At 37.7% G+C, this 20,620-nt stretch overlaps 1 protein-coding gene across 4 annotated transcripts in view; it reads left to right on the top strand.

Annotated features, from left to right (window-relative positions):
• The window catches only part of zip (myosin heavy chain 10), an 86,507-nt gene that overhangs the window by 50,680 nt on the left and 15,207 nt on the right, over positions 1–20,620 (top strand). For 3 of the 4 annotated variants that reach the window (XM_019052395.2, XM_019052397.2, XM_019052396.2), the window contains exons 4-17: positions 6,207–6,227; positions 9,538–9,630; positions 10,130–10,292; positions 10,880–11,023; positions 11,600–11,814; positions 12,702–12,854; positions 13,554–13,724; positions 14,538–14,702; positions 15,265–15,440; positions 16,007–16,235; positions 16,680–17,033; positions 17,548–17,762; positions 18,251–18,374; positions 18,935–20,272. In XM_019052395.2, coding sequence (XP_018907940.2) covers positions 6,207–6,227; positions 9,538–9,630; positions 10,130–10,292; positions 10,880–11,023; positions 11,600–11,814; positions 12,702–12,854; positions 13,554–13,724; positions 14,538–14,702; positions 15,265–15,440; positions 16,007–16,235; positions 16,680–17,033; positions 17,548–17,762; positions 18,251–18,374; positions 18,935–20,272 — 3,561 coding nt within the window. The remainder of the gene's footprint in view (positions 1–6,206; positions 6,228–9,537; positions 9,631–10,129; positions 10,293–10,879; positions 11,024–11,599; positions 11,815–12,701; positions 12,855–13,553; positions 13,725–14,537; positions 14,703–15,264; positions 15,441–16,006; positions 16,236–16,679; positions 17,034–17,547; positions 17,763–18,250; positions 18,375–18,934; positions 20,273–20,620) is intronic. The other variant, XM_072297506.1, reaches the window with a different exon arrangement.

Genomic DNA, 20,620 nt, shown 5'->3' with positions numbered 1-20,620 from the left:
GCGATTTGTGAGAGTCTTCCGGTGGCACTTCGGCAATGATCCGAGACCTCTTTTAATACAATTTTTCGCTCAGATGCTGCTAAGCCTATTTCCTCAAAACTTCATTTTGGTACTTACGGCTGCCTTCGGTAACATGGCATGTGTCCATACTATGTGTTTAAAGGCACCTGAGGCCAGCGACGCCTTGAGCAAACATTCTCACCAATGCCCCAAACGCATAGTTGTAGAAAGTATTTGTAAGTAGCTGGAAATTGATTGAGAAACATTAGTGACTTGCGTTTAGTTTGCGAATATGGTTCAGGGATACGGCAGCAGAGTGAGCTCCGTCAAGTAGGAACAAGAACAGGGGATGAAATTTCCTCCACCAGTTGTATTTTCTGTATCCATTCATCGGTCTGAATCTTCCTTTTCGTCTCCTCCTCCAGTGAAATCTCCTTTCTTGCCCATTTATTTCATTTCTTCTCTATTGACTGGGCTCCATCATCTTCTCATCTTCAGTCTCTCCATTCAATTCATCGTCTGTATTCCTTTCCAAGTCCCTTTACTGCTTCAACAAAAACGGCCTGCAAATTATGTATGAGCTCACATGGATAACATTTTGCCGATGGAAAATAATATTTCTGGCTACTTTTGTGCCAATAGTTCTTCCATGCAGATAGGCGCTTTTGTGGATGAGCGAAAACTATAGTCCATGTACAGGGTGTCGCATATTTAATCGCGAATATTTTCCGAATCAAGTTTTGGAGTCAAAATAAGAATTTGTTGGTCCATAACGTTTTCCCAAAGAAATCCCCGCTTTAGAGGTACAGCCTTGCTCCCCCCCCCCTCCCCATTGAAATGCGATTTCCGTTTTTTAAGGTCAGAAACGTGATCAGCGTGTAAAAGAACTGGAAGTGCCACTTTTCATGCATTTTCATACATAACTATCGTCTTATTCAAGGAAAGTCAGTTTTTTTGCCCAGACTTAGAGGGTTTGTAACTCTTGAGGGAAGATTTCTTGGGAAAACGTTACAGAACAAAAAAATATTACTTTGATTCCAAAATTCGATTCAAAAAATATGCGCGTTTACTTTTGTAACATTGCGTACATTAATAGATCGAAATTTTAATAGATCCTTTTATGATCCTCGTAATATCGAAGAAAATCGATAAAAGCTCATCGTCAGTCCGAACTTGAGGAATCGACGGCACTTGCGGTTTGAAAAAACGAAGAAGAAGAAGAAAGAAAAACAAAACACGGGAGCCCTTGGAAAATGCGCATACACATGCTCAGGTGCTCGCAGTGATACGCACAAGAGGCGGCCCCTCCCCGCTAGCCCCCCTCCCCCTCCCACCGAAACGGAAAAACTCTATATATGCATCGGGAAGGCCGTGGGGGTCATGGAATTAGAATTTGATAATGCCGCGCAGCGCCGCGCCGTGGCCCAGATTTCAAGCTGCCTAATAAGGGCATGCAGTTGTCTCTATTACAAGCAACCCCATATACGGTATATTCCCGCAGCCACCACTGCCAGTCGGCCGTGACGTCACAAGCATCATGTTTTTAACCGGAGAAACAAACAAACCGACCATCGGAAACGTTCGCCTGAGAACTGGGCTCCCATAATCACCTTGATTACCTTTATTTCTCGAGTTGTAGATGGACTGCGTTTTCAGGGCCGGATTTACATTTTTAGCGCCCGCAGGCCGAACTCTGGCGTCCCTACAAGAGGGTGATATCTTGGGGAAGGGGGTAGTCTGTGACGCAACTCTTAAGGAGCATGATAGGTAATAGGAAAACAGTTAAAGTTATCCTTTAAAAACCACGAATTTCTGAAAATCCGTACGAAACCTTTGAAAATTCTAGCTCCTAGCCGGAAAAGTGCTCCTTTTTTATGCTTCTTCCTGCTCTGGCAAAAGTTTCTGATAGGCTCGTTCACTGCAAAAGGGGTGGGAGCGTATGAAACAGAACGCGGGGCGATTCTTTTCAAGCGACGTAGCGTGATGTTAAATGCGTGTTAAAAATATATCGTTGGAACATCGCGGAAGAGATCGAGTAGAAAAACAAATCCAGGTCTTGGGCCGGCTCGGCGTGAGCCATGCGTTTTCGGTTAAGCCTTTTAAGGGAAGTCGTAGAAACGTTTTGAAGAAGGGTTAAAATTGTAAGACCGACCGGACCGGACAGTGCGCGGCTATTCTGCTGATCCAGAGAATCGGCCGTCTCTTTTTCCAGTAGCGTGGCGTGCTTGGCGATAAATCGATTTATCTGCCATTTAAACCTATGGAAAAGGATCGATAAACAGAGTGTTTGCAACGAATACCTTAATAATCGATTAATTACCATTGTTTCAAATACGCAAATATCGATAATCGATCACGCCTCGCCACTGTGTTTTTCGCGTTGCACGCGAGTTACGATCGTCACAACGCGAGTCCCTTAGAAGGATTTCTTGCGGGCTGGTTATTGAAATTGTTAGACAAAGCTATAGATAAAAAAGACAAAGGGAAAAGTGGAGCGATCCTATTGGTTGAAGCGGGTGGTTGTTATAGATAAAGGGGAAAAATGATGTACTAACTATAGGATCCCCCATGGATTGTCGTTATTAAGGCTATTACTTTGTCCATTGCAACCACCCGCTTCCACCATCAGGATCGTCCTTTTTCTCTTCGTCTCCTTTCTCTATCGCTTTGTCTACAAATTGTAATATGTACTCAGCTCGCAGGTTCACAATCGTGTCTCGAGCGGTGTAGGGAGAAATAATCGTTATAATTTCATTAATTTTTCTATCCATTTGCCATACCGAAGATAGTTACTCAATTTTTTAACGATGTGAAACTCAACCGCTCAGTCTATCCATAGCTTTTCATAGAATTTGAATGAAAATTCCGTCTATATCCCGGTTGATACCTCTGAACCTGCTCTGCGGCAATAAAAAGAGAGAAAAAAGGCTTCGTTCGATAATATTCCAGGTAACGACAGTTACTATAAATAACACAGTATAAATAAATCCAAATTAGGAGTTTTCCAGTTTCTTCCCATCAAGCACGCAACGATGCGAATTATTCTAAGCGATAAAGCAAGCATTCCACTTTTTTTAAACGGAGTTTATCAATATAGAAACGAACCTCCTGCTCAAGTCATATTTGAATCGAAAGAAGGAGGTTTGAAGTTTTATTTATCCCCGAGACTCAACGTCATGGGAAAAGTTTAACGACTATTTTACGTTCAAATTATGTCTCTAGACCTGAACTTTTGACAGAAGAAAATGTATCCTCAATCAAATTCAAACTTAATCTCTTCAACTCATTCTTTCCGAAATGCGACTTGGTGCGTCTCTGCTGAACTCGGCTCATTCCTTCTAGCGGGCTGATTATTGAAATTGATAGACAAAGCGATAGACAAAGAAAACATAGGGAGTATGGAGCGATCCCATTGGTTGGAATGGGTGGTTCCTATAGACTAAGGGAGAAAATGATGGACTAACTATCGGGGATCTCGTGGGTTGCCGTTAGTTAGTCTATTACCTACCTCCTTTGTCCATTGCAACCACCCGCTTTCACCAATAAAATCTCTCCATACCTATTTTGTCTTCTTTGTCTATAGCTTTGTCTATCAATTTCAATAATCGGCCTGCAGATGGATCGGTAGAGTGCGTATCCGATGAATTTTTCCCTGCTCCGGAAAAGGGCATGATTCCATCGCTGAATTGCGTAAGTTCAAAGGTATTTCAAAAGCCCTCCATTCAGACGGCAGCCTTAAATTCCCGCCCGCAGCGGCTCGGATCGTGCAAAAGCTGTCCAACTGCATTTTCCCACAGCAGCGGCCAATTATCAAGCTTCCTTCTAGGTTGCGTTTTAAATAGCTCGAAGGAAACGGTTCCTTATCGGCAACAAGACTCCTTCTGGACGAGAGAGTGTCGATTTGAATAAGCTCCGCCGTACTTCAAAAGCTCGCCGAGACGTTTTAAACCGAGCTCCGATTTTAATTTTTGCCCTCGGAGACATTCCGACGCAATTTCAACCGCTGATCTTGCGGACGGAAAGTTCATCGCGGTTTTCGAAGGATTGAGGCTGGATTAGCATGAGGATGAGTCGGTCAGGATTTCAAAACCTCTAGCTCGATTGTGGCTTCAATACTTTGAATGCGATCGTGGTGAGTGGGTCCTTCTTCCTTACATCCGCGGTGGTCTCGACCATGAAGAAATTAGGGCACGAATAATTTGCGACAATCCGTGATGTATTCGTAGACACACTCTGTTGGATGAGTCATCAGCGGGCTGATTATTGAAATCTATAGACAACGAAATTGATAAATAAGAAAGTGGGGAGATTCTATTGGTTGAAGTGGGTGGTTGTTATAGGCTAGGGGGGAAAATGACTTCCGCTGTGGCAATTATAAAAAGAAGAATCTATAATTTTTAATACACTGTTCATGTTTGTTCTTTTACCTACTTTTTCTGTTCCGTTATCCTCTCCTCAAGTTCTCCAGCTAATCTTTTCTAGACTCGATTTGCTAAAACCCTCTGAAAACTCATCACTTATTTCTAATCCTCATGCCTTTTCCCTGAGACTCAGACCGACAAAGATCAGCGGATTGTAATGGATTTTTAGTTATCTAGAGCGTAAACAATTCCCTTGCCAGGAACTGATTTCAGTTGTCTATCTCCTTCTGTGATTTTTTTCTGCCTTGCCTGAAGGAATTACTTAATATTTAGGATTAGTAATAGGATCTATTAAGATAGGTCATCTCATTCAGTAGCAGTAAATTCTATACGCATAGTTTCTATCGTCAAAGTTGATCCAACATGCCTCATGTGATTTGTTTTTGATGCCCTAACATCCATTTGTCTCAATTAAACACGCTTTGTGTGATACTAAATCTTCATGTTTAAAGATGAAGAGCATTGAAAAAAGGATGTAATGAGTAAAGTGTGAGCCTTGTGAGGAATCACACTTGACAAGAAGATGATTTCACCCCTATAAATTGAGAATTTGAGGCTTGGAAAAATTCTAATCCTCTTTCAAATGCACTTCAAATTAATTTAGTTGCTCTGCACCATAATAAGAAACCATATTCTAACAGTTAGTAAGATTTGTTGGCCTCTGCAGTTTCTTAAAATTGTGTATTCGAAGCTCATACTCATTGGTTTTGTTTTATTCTGTCGATGTTTTCAATTTTCAACTAAACTTTTTAATGAACAAGACAAGTCTGAATAATTGGAATTATTTTTCTCTAGTTTATCTGACATTTTATACTCTTCTCTCTAGCCTTTGTCTCCCTGTACTTGGGTAAAAAAAAAAAAAGCAAATATTTTTTTAAAAATTGACGCATTTCTTTGATTTGACTTGTGGTTAGCTTTTTAGCGAGTTGGTAACTGTAAAAGGGCTGGAACATGGAAGTTTTGGTCTTCATACCGCTTGTTATGTAATATTTATCTTATGGATCGGGAAAAAGAAATTGGTTGAATTGGTTGGTTTAAGGTGGAGGGTTGTTCGAGCTGAGAAAATCAAAATACAAATACTTGCAGAAGTTATGAAAAATGCGCGGAAATATTCTAAATTCTTATCAGTGAACGTAAAGTTTTCTGTCGTATTGAGTGTTCACTTATCAAGGAAGAACATTTCATTTACGAGTCCTGTATTTTGTACGTTCACGACAGTTTTTAGAATTTTGTTTCTACTCAAAGCAACCACACAGCTCAGAAAAGGGATGGGCATATTTTCTTCTTAATCACAGTATATTATTGAAATATAGCACCTTTCACCAGGGGCGATTTTGCAAGTTGGCAACACTGTTTTTTCTCCATTTAAATCCATTCAAAATATCGATTTTAGGTGAAGCAAGCTCCCTCGCCTAGAATCGATTTTTTCACATATATTCAAATGTAGAAAAATCAGCTTTTGCAACGTTCAAGCATCCCCAATGCCTTTCACACCAGTTCATTTTGCGCAAATTTTCTAAATTACTCTCAAATCTTAAATTCTTAAAATTAAGAAAGTAGAGGAGTGAGAATGTGCAAAATGATTCACTGAAAATTAGCCATTTATAATGAAGCCTCAGTCTCGTCTTGTTCAGAAGCATTATTTGTCCTCTTTCCACTCGGTTTGATGACTTTTTGTGTTTGTTTTGTTTTTTCTCTCACTTCCTCGCCTCCCCCTGTCTTATTGTGTTGGCTTATATCTCTTGACACTACCTTTCGTCTGCATGGCACATTGAACCCCATCAGGCTGCCCCCACATTCAATTTTGTAAGTACCTTATTATTCTCTGCACGTTGCCAGATTTCTGCGGAAGGAGCCAGATTTTTCGCAAGAGGCTGCTGAGCACCAGCACAGAGTCCTGATCGCAAACGAAATGAAAAAAATGGTTCAACATTGTGTTCCAGAATTGTATTTTGATGGTCGAGTCTCTTGATAGTGCGATAAAGAGTGAATCAGGATTAGACAATCAGTTTCTGAGTCTTTTATTACAAAAATGTAGTCCTTAAGAAAATTGTTAATGATGCACACCAGTCCATAGTATAATTGCCTTCAGCCTGATCACAGCAGTGATTTATGTCGTCCCGTGTAAATTTTATTCATCACATCATTGATCGATGGGACTAAGGTGGAAAAGTCAGTAATCCGCACCAGAGTAGTACGCACTTATCCACCACTGCATTGTCATTTCCTGATTATTGATTGTCCGTTTCTAGAAACTTCAAAGTGATGAAGATCTTAATTTTTATTTTTTCATCCATCATTTAAGACTTACTCACTGAAAGTGGACTTCTTGAGCAGCGTAAATGGTCAATGAAGTAAATTAAGGACACCTTCAGAAGCACTTCGTTAGTTGTTTTTTCCTTGTTTTCAAAAAATCTTTATAGACTTTGACACTTAGTTTTTCTAAGTACCGATCATTCTGATCAGCTTTACTCCGGTAAAAGTGTATGGAAGGCAGTGCTTTTGCCTTAGCGCAAGACCTGGCCCTCTCGCAAAATCTGTCAACCTTTTTTCACTAGCTATATGCATTTCTGTCTCCAGACTTCATCAACATCTCTGCAGACAAAATTAAAATTTTTAATTCTTGCATCTTCTTTGATAGTGTAAAAATTACCCAGTCCAAATTTGAAAATCAAAAGTCAAGTATGATAAGGTGCACCGGTACACAGGAGTTCTCTCCAAATTGGTCGTCACCGTTATTGGTATCAGTTTTTATCAATACTAAAAAGGAAACAGGATTGCCTTCAAAGGATTAGAAACTTACCGGTGATTTATTTTAAGATTGAAGAACATTAAAGCATATTCAAATTTTTATAGATTTATAGGCGTTCACAGCAACGAACAGGAACATTTATCGCTTCTGTAGATCAGTTCTTTCCGTATGTAGTTTTTATTGAATTGATGCACTTTATGGATATGAATGATCTCATTTCCTTATCTTGCAGCTTGTTAAGTTGATGCGTTTTTTGCACTCATAATGCTAGATATCAGAATTTTTCTTTGATTGGCATGAAATTTTTGGTCCCCGACTTGGAAAATGTATAATTAGTGCATGTACAAATAGTAGTAGTATTTTCTAGATTAGAAACTAGAGGTGGAAGTAGTTCAATGTGGACTAGCTACCAGCTTCATAGATTGGAGTGGTGATATTTTTTACCTTCGCTTCCTCAGATTATTATTCAGCCTTCGTGAATTTTGAATTTTAACTGTAGATTATGATCTAGTTTTAGTTTTTTCTGGCCTCCGTCTCTCCTGTACTTTCCATCTCAAACTTTTTGAAGGAAAAATTTGTTGTTTAGTCTGAAGTTCTATAGATAATAATGGGCTTGTGAATGAGATGCAAGTTCCAGCATATCTTTTCACGTTTTCTTTTTAAAATTTTATGCAAGTAATGATTTCTAGTATGGAAGAGTAGTAGTACAGGAGGATGCTATAGGTGTGTCATGGTACATCCGCAAGTTTTGAGTAAAGCTCTACTAAAGTGGCTGTCTCAGACACGAATGTACTTAAGGAATATGTAGTAACATTTTTTTCTCACAGTCAAAAGTAAACATTTCATCCGCCCGGCCCTTAATGCCTATACTTTCATTGATTTCAAATAAGTTTGGAATGTGTTCATTCTAGAAGTGTTAGAAAAGTGTCGATTCGGTAATTTTCTTGAGAATAATTTTTACTGAAAAGCGTCCTTTTTCGTCCTCGAAAAAGCCAAATTTTGAATTTTTGTCCCACTAAGCCAAGTTTCCATCGAAACACACAATTAAAAAGGTTTTATCTAATGGATGACCATTTAATCATTCTCTTTATATTCTTAATTAACGAATTGTTTAGTTTTACACAAGATGTAGTTTGTTTTGTTTTTTTTCTTCTTTTTTTTTTTCATTCATATCTGTTAACATAAACAATTCGTATCATATCCTCCTCCAAGAGATGCTTTTTAAACCCCAAATTAAGCTATTGAGAGCTGTCACCAATCTGAGCATTGCACTGATTAAAAACCCCATCTCTCCAGATGTTTTTAGTCTTTACTCATTAGGTACTTGATCCCGTATTTATCTTAAAATATGGAATTGTTTCATGCTTCCTTTGCGTAGCCAGTCTTTAACTTTGAGGTCTGTATTGCATTTTGCATCTATTTATTTAATTTGTCAATACTATTTGAATTTATTTCTCGACACCTCTCTCTTGATATCACATCTAATCCTTTGAAGGGAATCGCACAAAATCTTCTTTTTTAATTCCCTCAGTTCTGTAGTACATTATTCAATAATATCTATTTGCAAGCATATTTGAACAGATGAATTTTATCAGGATAAACACCCAAGGATTAAATAATACATATTTTGAGTTAAATCGATTTAAGAGCACTCCACAAGATAGTTTGAATTTTTGTGTGATTGCAAATTGAACTCTAGCAGAAAATAAGGTGCAACTATTCAATTTTACCCATCTGGGTACTGGGTGCTCAATTTTTTATTAATTAGTGTCTAAGATGGAATGTGAAGATATGAGGTATTTTGGGCGATATATCTTCACTGTTCCCAGCAAGAAAGGAAAACAACATTTAAAGATGAGCTTGTACACCCGAACTTTCCAGTATGAAAAGGGAAAAAAAATATTGGAGCTCTGCGCTTTTGCCGGCAGAGAAACATTGTAATATTAGAAGGTAGATAATGAACAGCAGTATACCAGTATTTATCTTCTTACTTGTAAAAGTTTTAATGCGTTGAATGCTGTTTTAATATTCTATTATTTTCCCTGTGAACTGGAGCTCCAAATGGCAGCTGTCTGGTGCAGTTGTAGTTCAACATGTATTTCAGCAATTTTTATTAGACTGGACGGTATCCTCTAATTCGTCTAATAATTCGATAAGTAGGTAGTATTTAAGCTCCAATATTAAAAAAAGAAAGAAAAAAATGTCCTTATTCATGAACAGGCACTCTTTTTATTCTAAAAGGAAAGAAAATAATTTTCATTCGGTGGACTAAGGTAATAGCACATATGTGCAGTGAAAATTACAATTTACTTTGCAAGGTTGCAAATCAACAATGCTCCTAACATTTTACCATCTGTTTTTCAGGGTGAATTAGAACAACAGTTGCTTCAAGCAAATCCCATTTTAGAAGCGTTTGGAAATGCCAAAACCGTCAAGAACGATAATTCTTCCCGTTTTGTAAGTATAATCATAGTTCCTCTATTTACTTGTCGGGTTATCTATTTTTGTATCCGTAAAAAAAAGATGTATCCGAAACGACAGCTTTTATCAGCAATATGGAGGGTGATCCTTTTAGAAATTTGGGGGGGGGGGGGGTTTGCCAAAAGTAGTTTCCTATGATTTATGATCACTCACAAAATTTCAAGTCTTTATCTTAATTTGTTTCAAAGTTGCGGAGTTAATGCCTGTTGTTGGTGGGACGGGACCTTTAGATCATTCTGTACTGTTTGCCCTGAGAGAGATGTAAGAAGTCCTAATCTTAATGAAGAAACGTTCCTTCAAATTTTTACCCATTTTTTTACTGAGTGAATCGTTTAAAGAATTTTTTTCAGTTTTTCAAAGATTTAACTGTTGGTTATATGATCTGGTTTATTTGGCCGAAGATATGACACATTTAATATCTTCTGTTTCCTGCTTCAACTCTATTGAATATTTTTCTGTTTTGCTCTATTTCTAGGGTAAATTCATTCGCATCAATTTTGATGCATCTGGCTATATTGCTGGAGCAAACATTGAAACATATTTATTGGAAAAATCTAGAGCCATTCGTCAAGCTAAAGATGAACGAACATTCCATATTTTCTACCAATTACTTGCCGGTGCCTCACCTGAACAAAGGAGTAAGTTTGTTTTTATCATTAATACACCTTGTTTAAGTCTGAAATCTTAGAGGTACTTTGTTTAATTTGAGTTTCTCACAAGATAAGAGATTTTATGAGCTATTACATTCGTATTCGAAGTTAGGATACTTTAATCCTCTATTTTTATGATGTACCATCAGTATTGTAAGCAATAAATATTTCTTTTGTGTCAAGAGGATTCTAAAAGAAAGTAAAAATTAAAGAATTGTTTTTCTTTGTCCATCCAACCTCCACTTCATGGAGACGGAGGCTCGCTTCGAAAGCCTCAAAGTCATCGGCAACACAGGTGACTTGGGATGCAGAGGGAACCCCCTACCTATCTGTGAGGGTGCGCTCCAAACAGCTAGCAAAGAAATAATGCTAAAATAAAAATCTCGCGCCTTCTTTTCTCAAATGTCTCCTTTTCAGGTGCGCTCACATTTCTTCCTACATTGGCAGATCGAGCACTTTCTGCTTCCCTGTAAGGGTTTGAGTATTGCATAGTACTTTACTATATGAAATGCCAATTAGGGCACCTTAATTAAAGTGTTTGATTTGTAACACTTTTTCTTTTTCTTTTTTTTCAGAGGAATTTATTTTAGAAGATCCCAAGACTTATCTTTTCTTATCAAATGGAAACTTACCAGTTCCTGGTGTGGATGATGCGGCTGAATTCCAATCCACAGTCCAAGCCATGGGTGTCATGGGAATGACAAATGAAGATTACTCAGGTTCGTTTTGCATGTGGTCAACACTTGGTGAAATATTATCTAAACTTGAAAATACTTTCATACAAATCACTACCCATAAAAGTGATAGGCCAAGCAAAATGGGACCTCAGGTTTAAGGTCGAATTGTTTAGCAGAGTTAGGAAACCGGATTGAGGTCAAAAATACCAATTTTTAGTTGTCTCTGCTGAACGTTTTTAAAGCCTTCAAGAGTGTAGGGTCAAAATTTCAAGTCATTATTTGTCCTTATGTAATATCTTAAGTGTCTGAAATGATTAGTTTTCAAGGCCGACAGTAGTGCCAGTAAACTTGAACTGCTTTTCTCAGAATTTGTTGTTTACTGCACTGTAATTTTGAAACACTCCCCAAGGATCAATGGGGACTTGGCATAAAATTAAGACTGGAAATTGAAAAATCCACTCCTTTTGAGGGCTCTTAATATACCTGACTCGTTTCTCGCTACAATATTAACGATCAGCAGAAATTCTAAAATAATATTTATAAGTATATATGCAGCAATATTTGTAGAGTGCTTGTATTCTGATTCAAAATTAAAATGCCACAATTTTTTCTCTGCAGCCATTTTCCGTATTGTTAGTGCCGTCATGTTGTTCGGCAACATGCAATTCAAGCAGGAGCGTAATAGTGATCAGGCCACGCTCCCAGACAACACCGTAGCCCAAAAAGTAGCGCATCTCCTTGGTCTTTCGATAACAGAAATGACCAAAGCCTTCCTCAAGCCACGTATCAAAGTTGGTCGTGATTTTGTAACAAAAGCTCAAACGAAGGAACAGGTAAGCCAAATATACTCCTTTGTCCTGAAATTAATTGAAAGTATTAAATTAAAATATGATTTACAAGATAATTCAATCAAGTACACCACCACCATCATCTATTGGTACAACACTCAATAAGTTATGATGTTTTTGTGTTCACTGAAAATGCACTTCTTTTGTCAAAAAAAAAAAGGAAAAAAAGAATGAACCAATATTTTCATCCCATGTAAAACTTAAACATGGTGTTTAGGACTTGGAAAGATTGTGGAGTATGAGAATTTATCTGGGAACATAAAATATCAGGGAAAATCAGGGAATAGGTGTTAGGGTTGGATACCTCTTGTCTCCTCTTGGAGATAATTTTTTCAATTTGCTGGCCTGGAATGACACGGTCATGGACCATTTCTGAGGGAGAGGCGGAGAATTGATACATTTCATTCTGAATTCCTGCGGGAGGTCAAGACTTTCTCCCAAAATTCTGGCAGGAATCGAGAGAAAATTCTGAACTCTCATCAGGGAAGCTTTTGCTGGTGATCAGGGAGTATCAGGGAATGGAACAAATGAGGAATTCAGACACCATGAATTTAATCAACTTTACTGATGTGAAGAATACAGCTGAATGAATTTGTATGAAAATATTTGTAGTTCATCCAAGATATTTGCCTGAAATATGGTGTAATTTTTCTTGTAGAAATATGGAGGTAAGAAAAAAGAAGGTCGGTTTTGTTTTAAAATTTTGTCGAAAATCATCAAAATTTATGTGTCCCTTACACTCAGATTTGAGAGAAATTCAGTTATTACTGAAAATTGCCAGTATATTAAGCTTTAATTGTATTATTAAAAAAAATTATTTTACACTCTCCTCTTTTCACTGAAAACCTAATAATTTTTTTGTTTCTTTACAGGTTGAATTTGCAGTTGAAGCAATTTCGAAAGCATGCTATGAGAGAATGTTCCGTTGGTTAGTCAATCGTATTAATAGGTCTTTAGATAGGACGAAGAGACAAGGTGCTTCATTTATAGGAATCCTTGATATGGCCGGTTTTGAAATTTTTGAGGTAAGTTTCAGATGTAATTTAATGCACCTGTTTTTCCATGACCATTTCACTTCCATGCTAAATTTTGTAAAATTTAAGTACATTTTGTCTACACTCTAAACAATATTTTAATGAATGGAAACAAACATGAAAATGAATTCTCATACAGTTTTAAATTTTTTATACCTCCCTTACTGATGTTTATCAGTGAAAGTTTCTATCTACCATTACAGCGGTCATGGACCACCAGATTGTCCAAAAACAAAGCCTCCTCGTTAAAAATTAACAGAGAGTGTGCTCTTCATACACCATCGCTCATGACGTCATCCACTGAGGCGGTGCGTACCATGGTTTCTTCCACCTTGTGTTCATCCTTATTTTAAGCTGAGTAGCCAGTACACACTTTCGTGTATCCTTAATTGATAGATCTGCAAGGTGAAATAAACCATCGGATGTACTACGGCAGTGAATGATGTCTTACACCGTCTCGTTTCAAAGGGCTGTATCACTATGAAGGTAGGTCGCTAAAAGTAGGCGTTTAAGCAGATCCTATTATTTTTTGCTAATCTATAAGCTTGAATAATCGAAATGCAATTCTGTGACCAGCCCAACTGACCCATTATTTGTAGGATCTGATAAAGGAATGTGTTTCTTTTCTTTTTCTTTTTTATGTTCAAAATTTTCAAATAAGATGTTAACTCATTATTTTTTTTTTTTCAGTTGAACTCATTTGAACAGTTGTGTATCAACTACACAAATGAGAAGTTGCAACAACTTTTCAACCACACCATGTTTATCCTAGAACAAGAAGAATATCAACGAGAGGGTATCGAGTGGAAATTCATCGATTTCGGCCTCGATCTCCAGCCTACCATCGATCTCATCGACAAGGTAAGCTGACATCAATCATCTGAATCTTGTCATCAATATTAGCAAGTAAACTGTCGCATGGAGCAAAACAACAGTTTTAATTCAGTTCTATTTCAAAATTTACATCAACATCAATGCAACAAAGTCAATGGTAATGACTGTCAAAGTGACCTATCAAAATCTATGGATAGAAAGAATCTTTCGGGTTTTTTAAAGTAAAACTTTGCACAATAGATATCATGAAAAGCTGGCATCAAAATTCGGTTAAATTCCAAAAATACTTCTCATTGATAAGAAAAGCAAAGCTAAAACTGCAAACTAAGGACAGAAAGAGGACTGACCAAATCAGGAGCTCTTGCAGATAATCACTCTCATCTTTAACCATGAGCTGATTTAAATCTATAGTTTACTTTCCTATGGAATTATTAAATGATCAGGAGTGAATTAATTTTCTTATATATGTTTTCAAATGGTTAACTTCAAGTAGGGGAAATTATATTCTAAACTCAAGCTGCATGCAAGTTGAGCTTTGTTTTTCAACAAGCTGGAGCCATCATCCCCAGTGCCTCGAATTTTTGCGGCTGTTAGCTACTGGCCTACAAGATTTAGGCCCTAAACCTTCTTACTGTTTCATTCAGTGGCAAGGTGTGTTCTGTGCTGTATTGATTGATCTGCCATTTAAACCGGAAAATGATTTTTTTAACCCAAAGCTTTAAAAAATGACTCTTAAGTTGATCCTTCACCGAGCCGTTGAATTAATATAGGTAAATTAGAAAATCATTATTGCCGTTTTTTCTCTGTTTGTCTGACTTGGTTCATCGTTCTTTTTTGCAGCCCATGGGAGTCATGGCTTTATTAGATGAAGAGTGTTGGTTCCCCAAAGCCACAGACAAATCTTTTGTCGAAAAATTAGTCACAGCTCACAGTGTGCACCCTAAGTTCGTCAAGAAAGATTTCAGAGGTGTTGCCGATTTTGCCGTCATCCATTATGCTGGAAAGGTTTGTTAACTGAACTTCAATTTTTTCTTCGCCCCGGAAGCATCGATTTCCCCTTTCAGTGCTCAATGCTACTGAACATAAGTTGAGCCATTTTTGATGCATGTACTTGTTTGAAGATACATTGCCCATTTGAGTGCCCAATTCAATTATTTTATGCTGATGAACACATCAAAGCAGTATTTTCAGTTCTGCCCCTAGCACTCTTTTATATTCTGTATCCTTATTTGATCTACTTTGAAAGTTTGACTTAGCTGTAATTCATTGTTTTCAAATCTCATATTGTTGTTATTGAAGAAGAAGCACTTTAAAAATTTTAAATCTGCCAACTGCATTTAATATCAAGTTTATTCCTAAAAATTTAATTTTAAAATCAGAAATTGATGTCTGGTGTGTAAAAATGACACTTAGCATTTATATTTCTAGTGGAACAGTTGCTATTTTTACATAGCTATGCCTCAGCTATCCAACCCAAGTGGTTTTAGTGAAGTCTGATCATGTCAACTTCAAGAGGAAAATGCAACTTGATCAATTCTGTATTTAACAACTTTTTATTTGATTTCAGGTCGACTACTCAGCAGCAAAATGGTTGATGAAGAACATGGACCCATTGAACGAAAATGTAGTATCCCTTCTTCAAGCATCTCAAGATCCATTTGTCGTTCACATCTGGAAGGATGCTGAAATCGTAGGAATGGCTCAACAAGCTCTCAGCGATACACAATTCGGTGCTAGAACTAGGTATGTAGAAGTAAAGCTTGCAAATTCAAGAAAAACATGCAGATACAGAACAAACAAAATAAGAAAAAACCATATCAACGGTGTAAGTCTGCAACCACAGGTTTGGGACGTTGCAGACTTCCTGTCACACTTTATTTCTTAAATGGGAAACTACTCTATGGTAATTCGTAAAAACTGTCATGATTTTTCTTGTCTGTGCAAGAAAATTCTGCAAAAACTTCGAGGAATGATGTCAATTTATTTTCCGTTATGAAATAAAAATATGAAAATGGGAATGAGGATTGTCAACCACAGCAAACAAGATATGTGGTTGCAGTCTTACACCGTCAAAATGTTTTGATTGGTTTTTCGGTCACTTTCAAGCTTATAATTGTAATAAAAGAATGAAACGAATCAAGCCAAAAAGTCCCAATTTATAGTTGCAAGAGGGACAGGCAACTAGATCCTATCAAGATAACTGGAAAGTTGATGAATCAATGAATATACATCTTGTAATGGAAAACCCTCAAAGTTGTTCGTTCATATTTCTGTAATCTAACTAATTCTCTGTTCGAATGTCTTTTTAGGAAGGGTATGTTCAGAACTGTTTCTCAGCTCTACAAAGAGCAGCTAGCCAAATTAATGATCACACTCCGGAACACCAACCCGAACTTCGTTCGTTGCATCATTCCAAACCACGAGAAGCGTGCTGGTAAAATCGATGCTCCTCTAGTCTTAGATCAACTTCGTTGCAATGGTGTCTTGGAAGGTATCAGGATTTGTCGTCAAGGTTTCCCCAACAGGATTCCATTCCAAGTGAGTATCTGAAGCACTCATGTCAGAAAATAATTAGATCTGTTCACTATAATTGTTTAGAATGAGGTCAATCGAAGTTTTGGGAATGAATTTCACTTCTTCAATTTTATTCATAATATTTGCAGCCAGTTTTGTCTAAATCAGTTGTAACAGTTTTTTAAATACATTTTTAAGGTTGTGTTGATTTTGGTTGTCTAGATAACATATCCACTAATTCATGTGACCATGATTTAGGAAATTATGTTTACAAAATTTCAGATTCCTTCAACCTTTTTTTTTTATATTTTCAGTGGGTCACTTTTATAAGATTCATTGAAAATTCTAATTATGTACAATTAGAATTATGATTACGATCTCTGTAGCAGTTATCATAGGTTTTGCAGTAATATTATTTTTTGTAGATGAATATTGTCCTCTAAATTGTAATCTTTTTTTTTTGCGCAGGAATTCCGTCAACGTTATGAACTGCTAACTCCAAACGTTATCCCGAAAGGTTTCATGGATGGCAAGAAGGCTTGTGAGAAGATGATCCAAGCCCTAGAATTAGACCCTAACCTTTACCGTGTTGGTCAGTCAAAGATATTCTTCCGTGCTGGTGTCCTAGCTCATTTAGAAGAAGAGCGTGACTACAAAATCACAGATCTAATCGTCAACTTCCAAGCTTTCTGTCGTGGTTACTTAGCTCGTCGCAACTATCACAAGCGGCTGCAACAACTAAATGCCATCCGTCTCATCCAGCGAAACTGTTCTGCCTATCTCAAATTGAGAAATTGGCAGTGGTGGAGATTATACACCAAGGTAAAGTTGCTTTTATCATTCTGTGTTACCTCATTTTATTTTTGTCTGTATTCTCTAAACATCTCAAAATCATGAGGTGCTGAAAAATCTATGCTTCAGTAGAAGCAATCCACTATTGTTGAATTGGATAGATTGATTGTGGATAATATCGCATTTCTTGTTTTCCCAAAAGGGTGTCTTTCACTTTATGTTACATTTTGCAAGGATTGCAATTTAAAATGTGAAGTAAAATTTGTTTGTTCACTAATTTTTAATGGTTTACAAGGTTGAATGAAGCAAAATTAAATGTTTATCAGTGTGGTATTGCTTTAAAATAAAAAAAGCCATTGTTGAACAATTAATAAATACTGTAAATTTTACGAAACCAAGGAAAATAAAAAATGCCGGAGATTCAGAGAAAATGGAGGAAATCTCCAGCTATTGCAAGTGTATTGCAGGACTCTGCACCGTACATGCTCATTTATTTTTTGACCGTAAACATCAGGTGTACTTATCACTCTGTTCTACCTTTCAGGTGAAACCATTGTTAGAAGTTACAAAGCAAGAAGAGAAGCTGACGCAAAAAGAAGATGAACTGAAGTCAGTGCGAGAGAAACTAGATATGCAACTGAAGAATGCTGAGGAATATGAGAAACGTTACCAACAAGTTCTTGAAGAAAAAACTGTGCTAGCTGAACAACTTCAAGCGGAAGTAGAGCTTTGTGCTGAAGCTGAGGAAATGCGTGCCAGGTACGAATATCTATAATGTATCTCTGTTCAACATAGAGACATAGGTATACCTCCAGAACATTTTTTTTATATATATTGATGACCACAGTCAGAAACCTGAAAACTCAAGGAAGTTTTCAGAAATTACTTTGTGTGTCCCCAAGAAAAAATAAAGTCTGAGGGGAAGTCTGCAGCATCACAAATGAAGGTATTTGGTTTTGTACTTTAGTCATCAATTTGCAGGATATCTTCCATCAAAGCAAGCGAAGAATATTTTGGGAAGGACGATGAGGCAAAGTGTGATTGTTTTATTAATTAAGTGCTGAAAAATCGAACAATAATTTTCATGTATGCACCTGAGAACATTGTATGGCCTTTCGTTTCGAGCATTTCTCCTTATAAAGCTCTATCTAGATTATCAATTTTTCACACTCTATCCTTTGTTTGCATCTCTTAATGGTGAATTATTTTCGGTAATTCTTAATTAAGCTGCTTATGTCTCTGATCAGGTTATCAGCCCGCAAGCAAGAATTGGAAGAGCTGCTCCATGATTTAGAAGCAAGGATGGAAGAAGAAGAAGAAAGATCAAACACCTTGACTCAGGAAAAGAAAAAGTTACAACTGAACATCCAAGTGAGTTCTCAAAAATATCGCCTATCAAATTTATTTTTGAGCTTACGTTTTTCTAAATCTTCTTAATACTTCCTTTCTTTCTCTACGTCATTTCCTCCCCCCTCCCCCAAATTATTCGTAACTAAACAGAATGAAATAATTGTACTCAAATTAACTTAACTTGTTTGCTGTCTTCAATCTTGGCACTGTTCCATTTCCATTTGTTTCAAGGATAACCCTTCTCAATCATGTTTATTGCGTTGATATCACTGAAGAAGCTCTAGCCTTCAAGAGAAGTAATGAGTTCCATGAGTTGTGAGTGAGTTCCATGTTTGTCGAGGCCAAGGAGAGCACGGTTTTACAAGGAAAAAGTTGGAGAGGAAGCTTATGAAACCATCGCAAATTTCCATCGAACAATTAATCATAACTTGTCACAGTTTTATTTTTCTGGTAATTTAGTTAATTTTAACTCAGACTTAGTTTTTGTTTGTGAATTTATTCTGATGAGTTACCTCTTTCTTAAAAGTAAGCAGTGTTTATAAATTTTTTTTTTTTTAATTTCTTCCTTTTTGTTCCTCTAGGATCTAGAAGAGCAACTAGAAGAAGAAGAGGCTGCCAGGCAAAAACTTCACATCGAAAAGGTCCAAATTGATGCCAAAGTCAAGAAACTCGAAGAAGATCTTGCTTTGGCAGAAGACAGCAATGTCAAATTACAAAAAGAGAAGAAACTTCTAGAAGAACGAGCAGCTGATCTGTCCCAAGCCCTAGCTGAAGAAGAAGAAAAAGCCAAGCATCTAGGAAAGTTGAAGGCTAAGCATGAATCGACAATCGCGGAACTCGAAGAGCGTCTCTTGAAGGACCACCAACAGCGTTCTGAAATGGATCGCAACAAACGTAAGATCGAGACTGAGGTCAATGATTTGAAAGAGCAACTTAATGAGAAGAAAATACAAGTCGAAGAGCTGCAACTCCTCTTGGGCAAACGTGAGGAGGAACTGGCGCAGTCGGCGATGAAGATCGATGAAGAAGGCGCAGGTAAAGCTGCTTCACAGAAAGCTCTCCGTGAACTTGAATCACAGCTCGCTGAAATCCAAGAAGATCTAGAGGCAGAGAAAAGCGCTCGTGCCAAAGCTGAAAAACAGAAACGTGACCTAAACGAAGAACTAGAAGCCTTGAAGAATGAACTGCTTGACTCCCTAGATGTCACTGCCGCTCAACAAGAGCTCCGAACTAAACGTGAGCAGGAGCTTGCCTCCCTGAAAAAGACCCTTGAAGAGGAAACCTCAACCCATGAAGTTCAGATCACAGAAATGCGGCACAAGTACAGTCAAGAAATTGCTGTCATCAACGAACAGTTGGAAGCTCTGAAGAAAACAAAACTGAACCTCGAAAAGGCCAAGCAAACACTGGAAGCTGAAAATGCGGATCTTGCCACAGAGCTCAAGTCCTCTGCTCAAGCTCGTGCGGAATCTGAACGTAAGCGCAAGCAAGCTGAAACCGCTCTTAGTGAAATCCAAAGCAAACTTATCGAAGCTGAGCGTTCTAGGACAGAGCTCTCTGAGCGCCTGCAGAAGTTGAACTCGGAATCAGAATCAATAGTGAACCAACTGGAAGAGGCAGAGCTCCGTGCCTCCACTGCCATTAAGAACGCAGGTCTAATGGAGACCCAGCTGGCCGAAGCACAAGTACTCCTAGAGGAAGAAACAAAGCAGAAACTTGCTTTGAGCTCAAGGCTGCGGCAAGTTGAGAGTGAGAAGGAGTCTCTTCAAGAGCAGTTGGAAGAGGAAGAAGAAGCCAAGAAAAACCTGGAGAAGCAAGTCGTAGCATTGAGTTTGCAAGTCAACGAGGCTAAGAAACGAGCTGATGAAGAGGCTGAACAGGTTACGCAATTAGAAGAGATCCGCAAGAAACTGCTCAAGGTATACTTTAATATACTTTTCTTAAGTAAATCCTTTTTGTTGAGTCCTTGTTTTCATGTTGTGCAGATCCTTTATTCTATAACTGGATTGTTTTTATCTGAAAGAAACTACTTAGGAAAACCACCCAGTGAAGGGGTGGCGGCAGGAGATTTCAGAGGAAATGAGGGACTGTCAACTCCCTGTAAGACTTTGTAGGGATAGGAGACTTTGACGGTTAGGTGTTGCAGAGCGCCAGAGAGCGCTGTGAAAGTGGCTTTTATGCATGTATATGACTACCTAAGAAAGGTCAGATTCAATCATAGAGGAAAACAGGCTCCTAGCTTTTGAAGGGTCTTCTCAAGCAATGAT

Source organism: Bemisia tabaci, chromosome 2, assembly GCF_918797505.1.
Source record: "Bemisia tabaci chromosome 2, PGI_BMITA_v3".
NCBI lineage: Eukaryota > Metazoa > Arthropoda > Insecta > Hemiptera > Aleyrodidae > Bemisia > Bemisia tabaci.
Note: the sequence above shows the minus strand (reverse complement) of the source record. Positions and strands in the feature narration are given on the sequence as shown.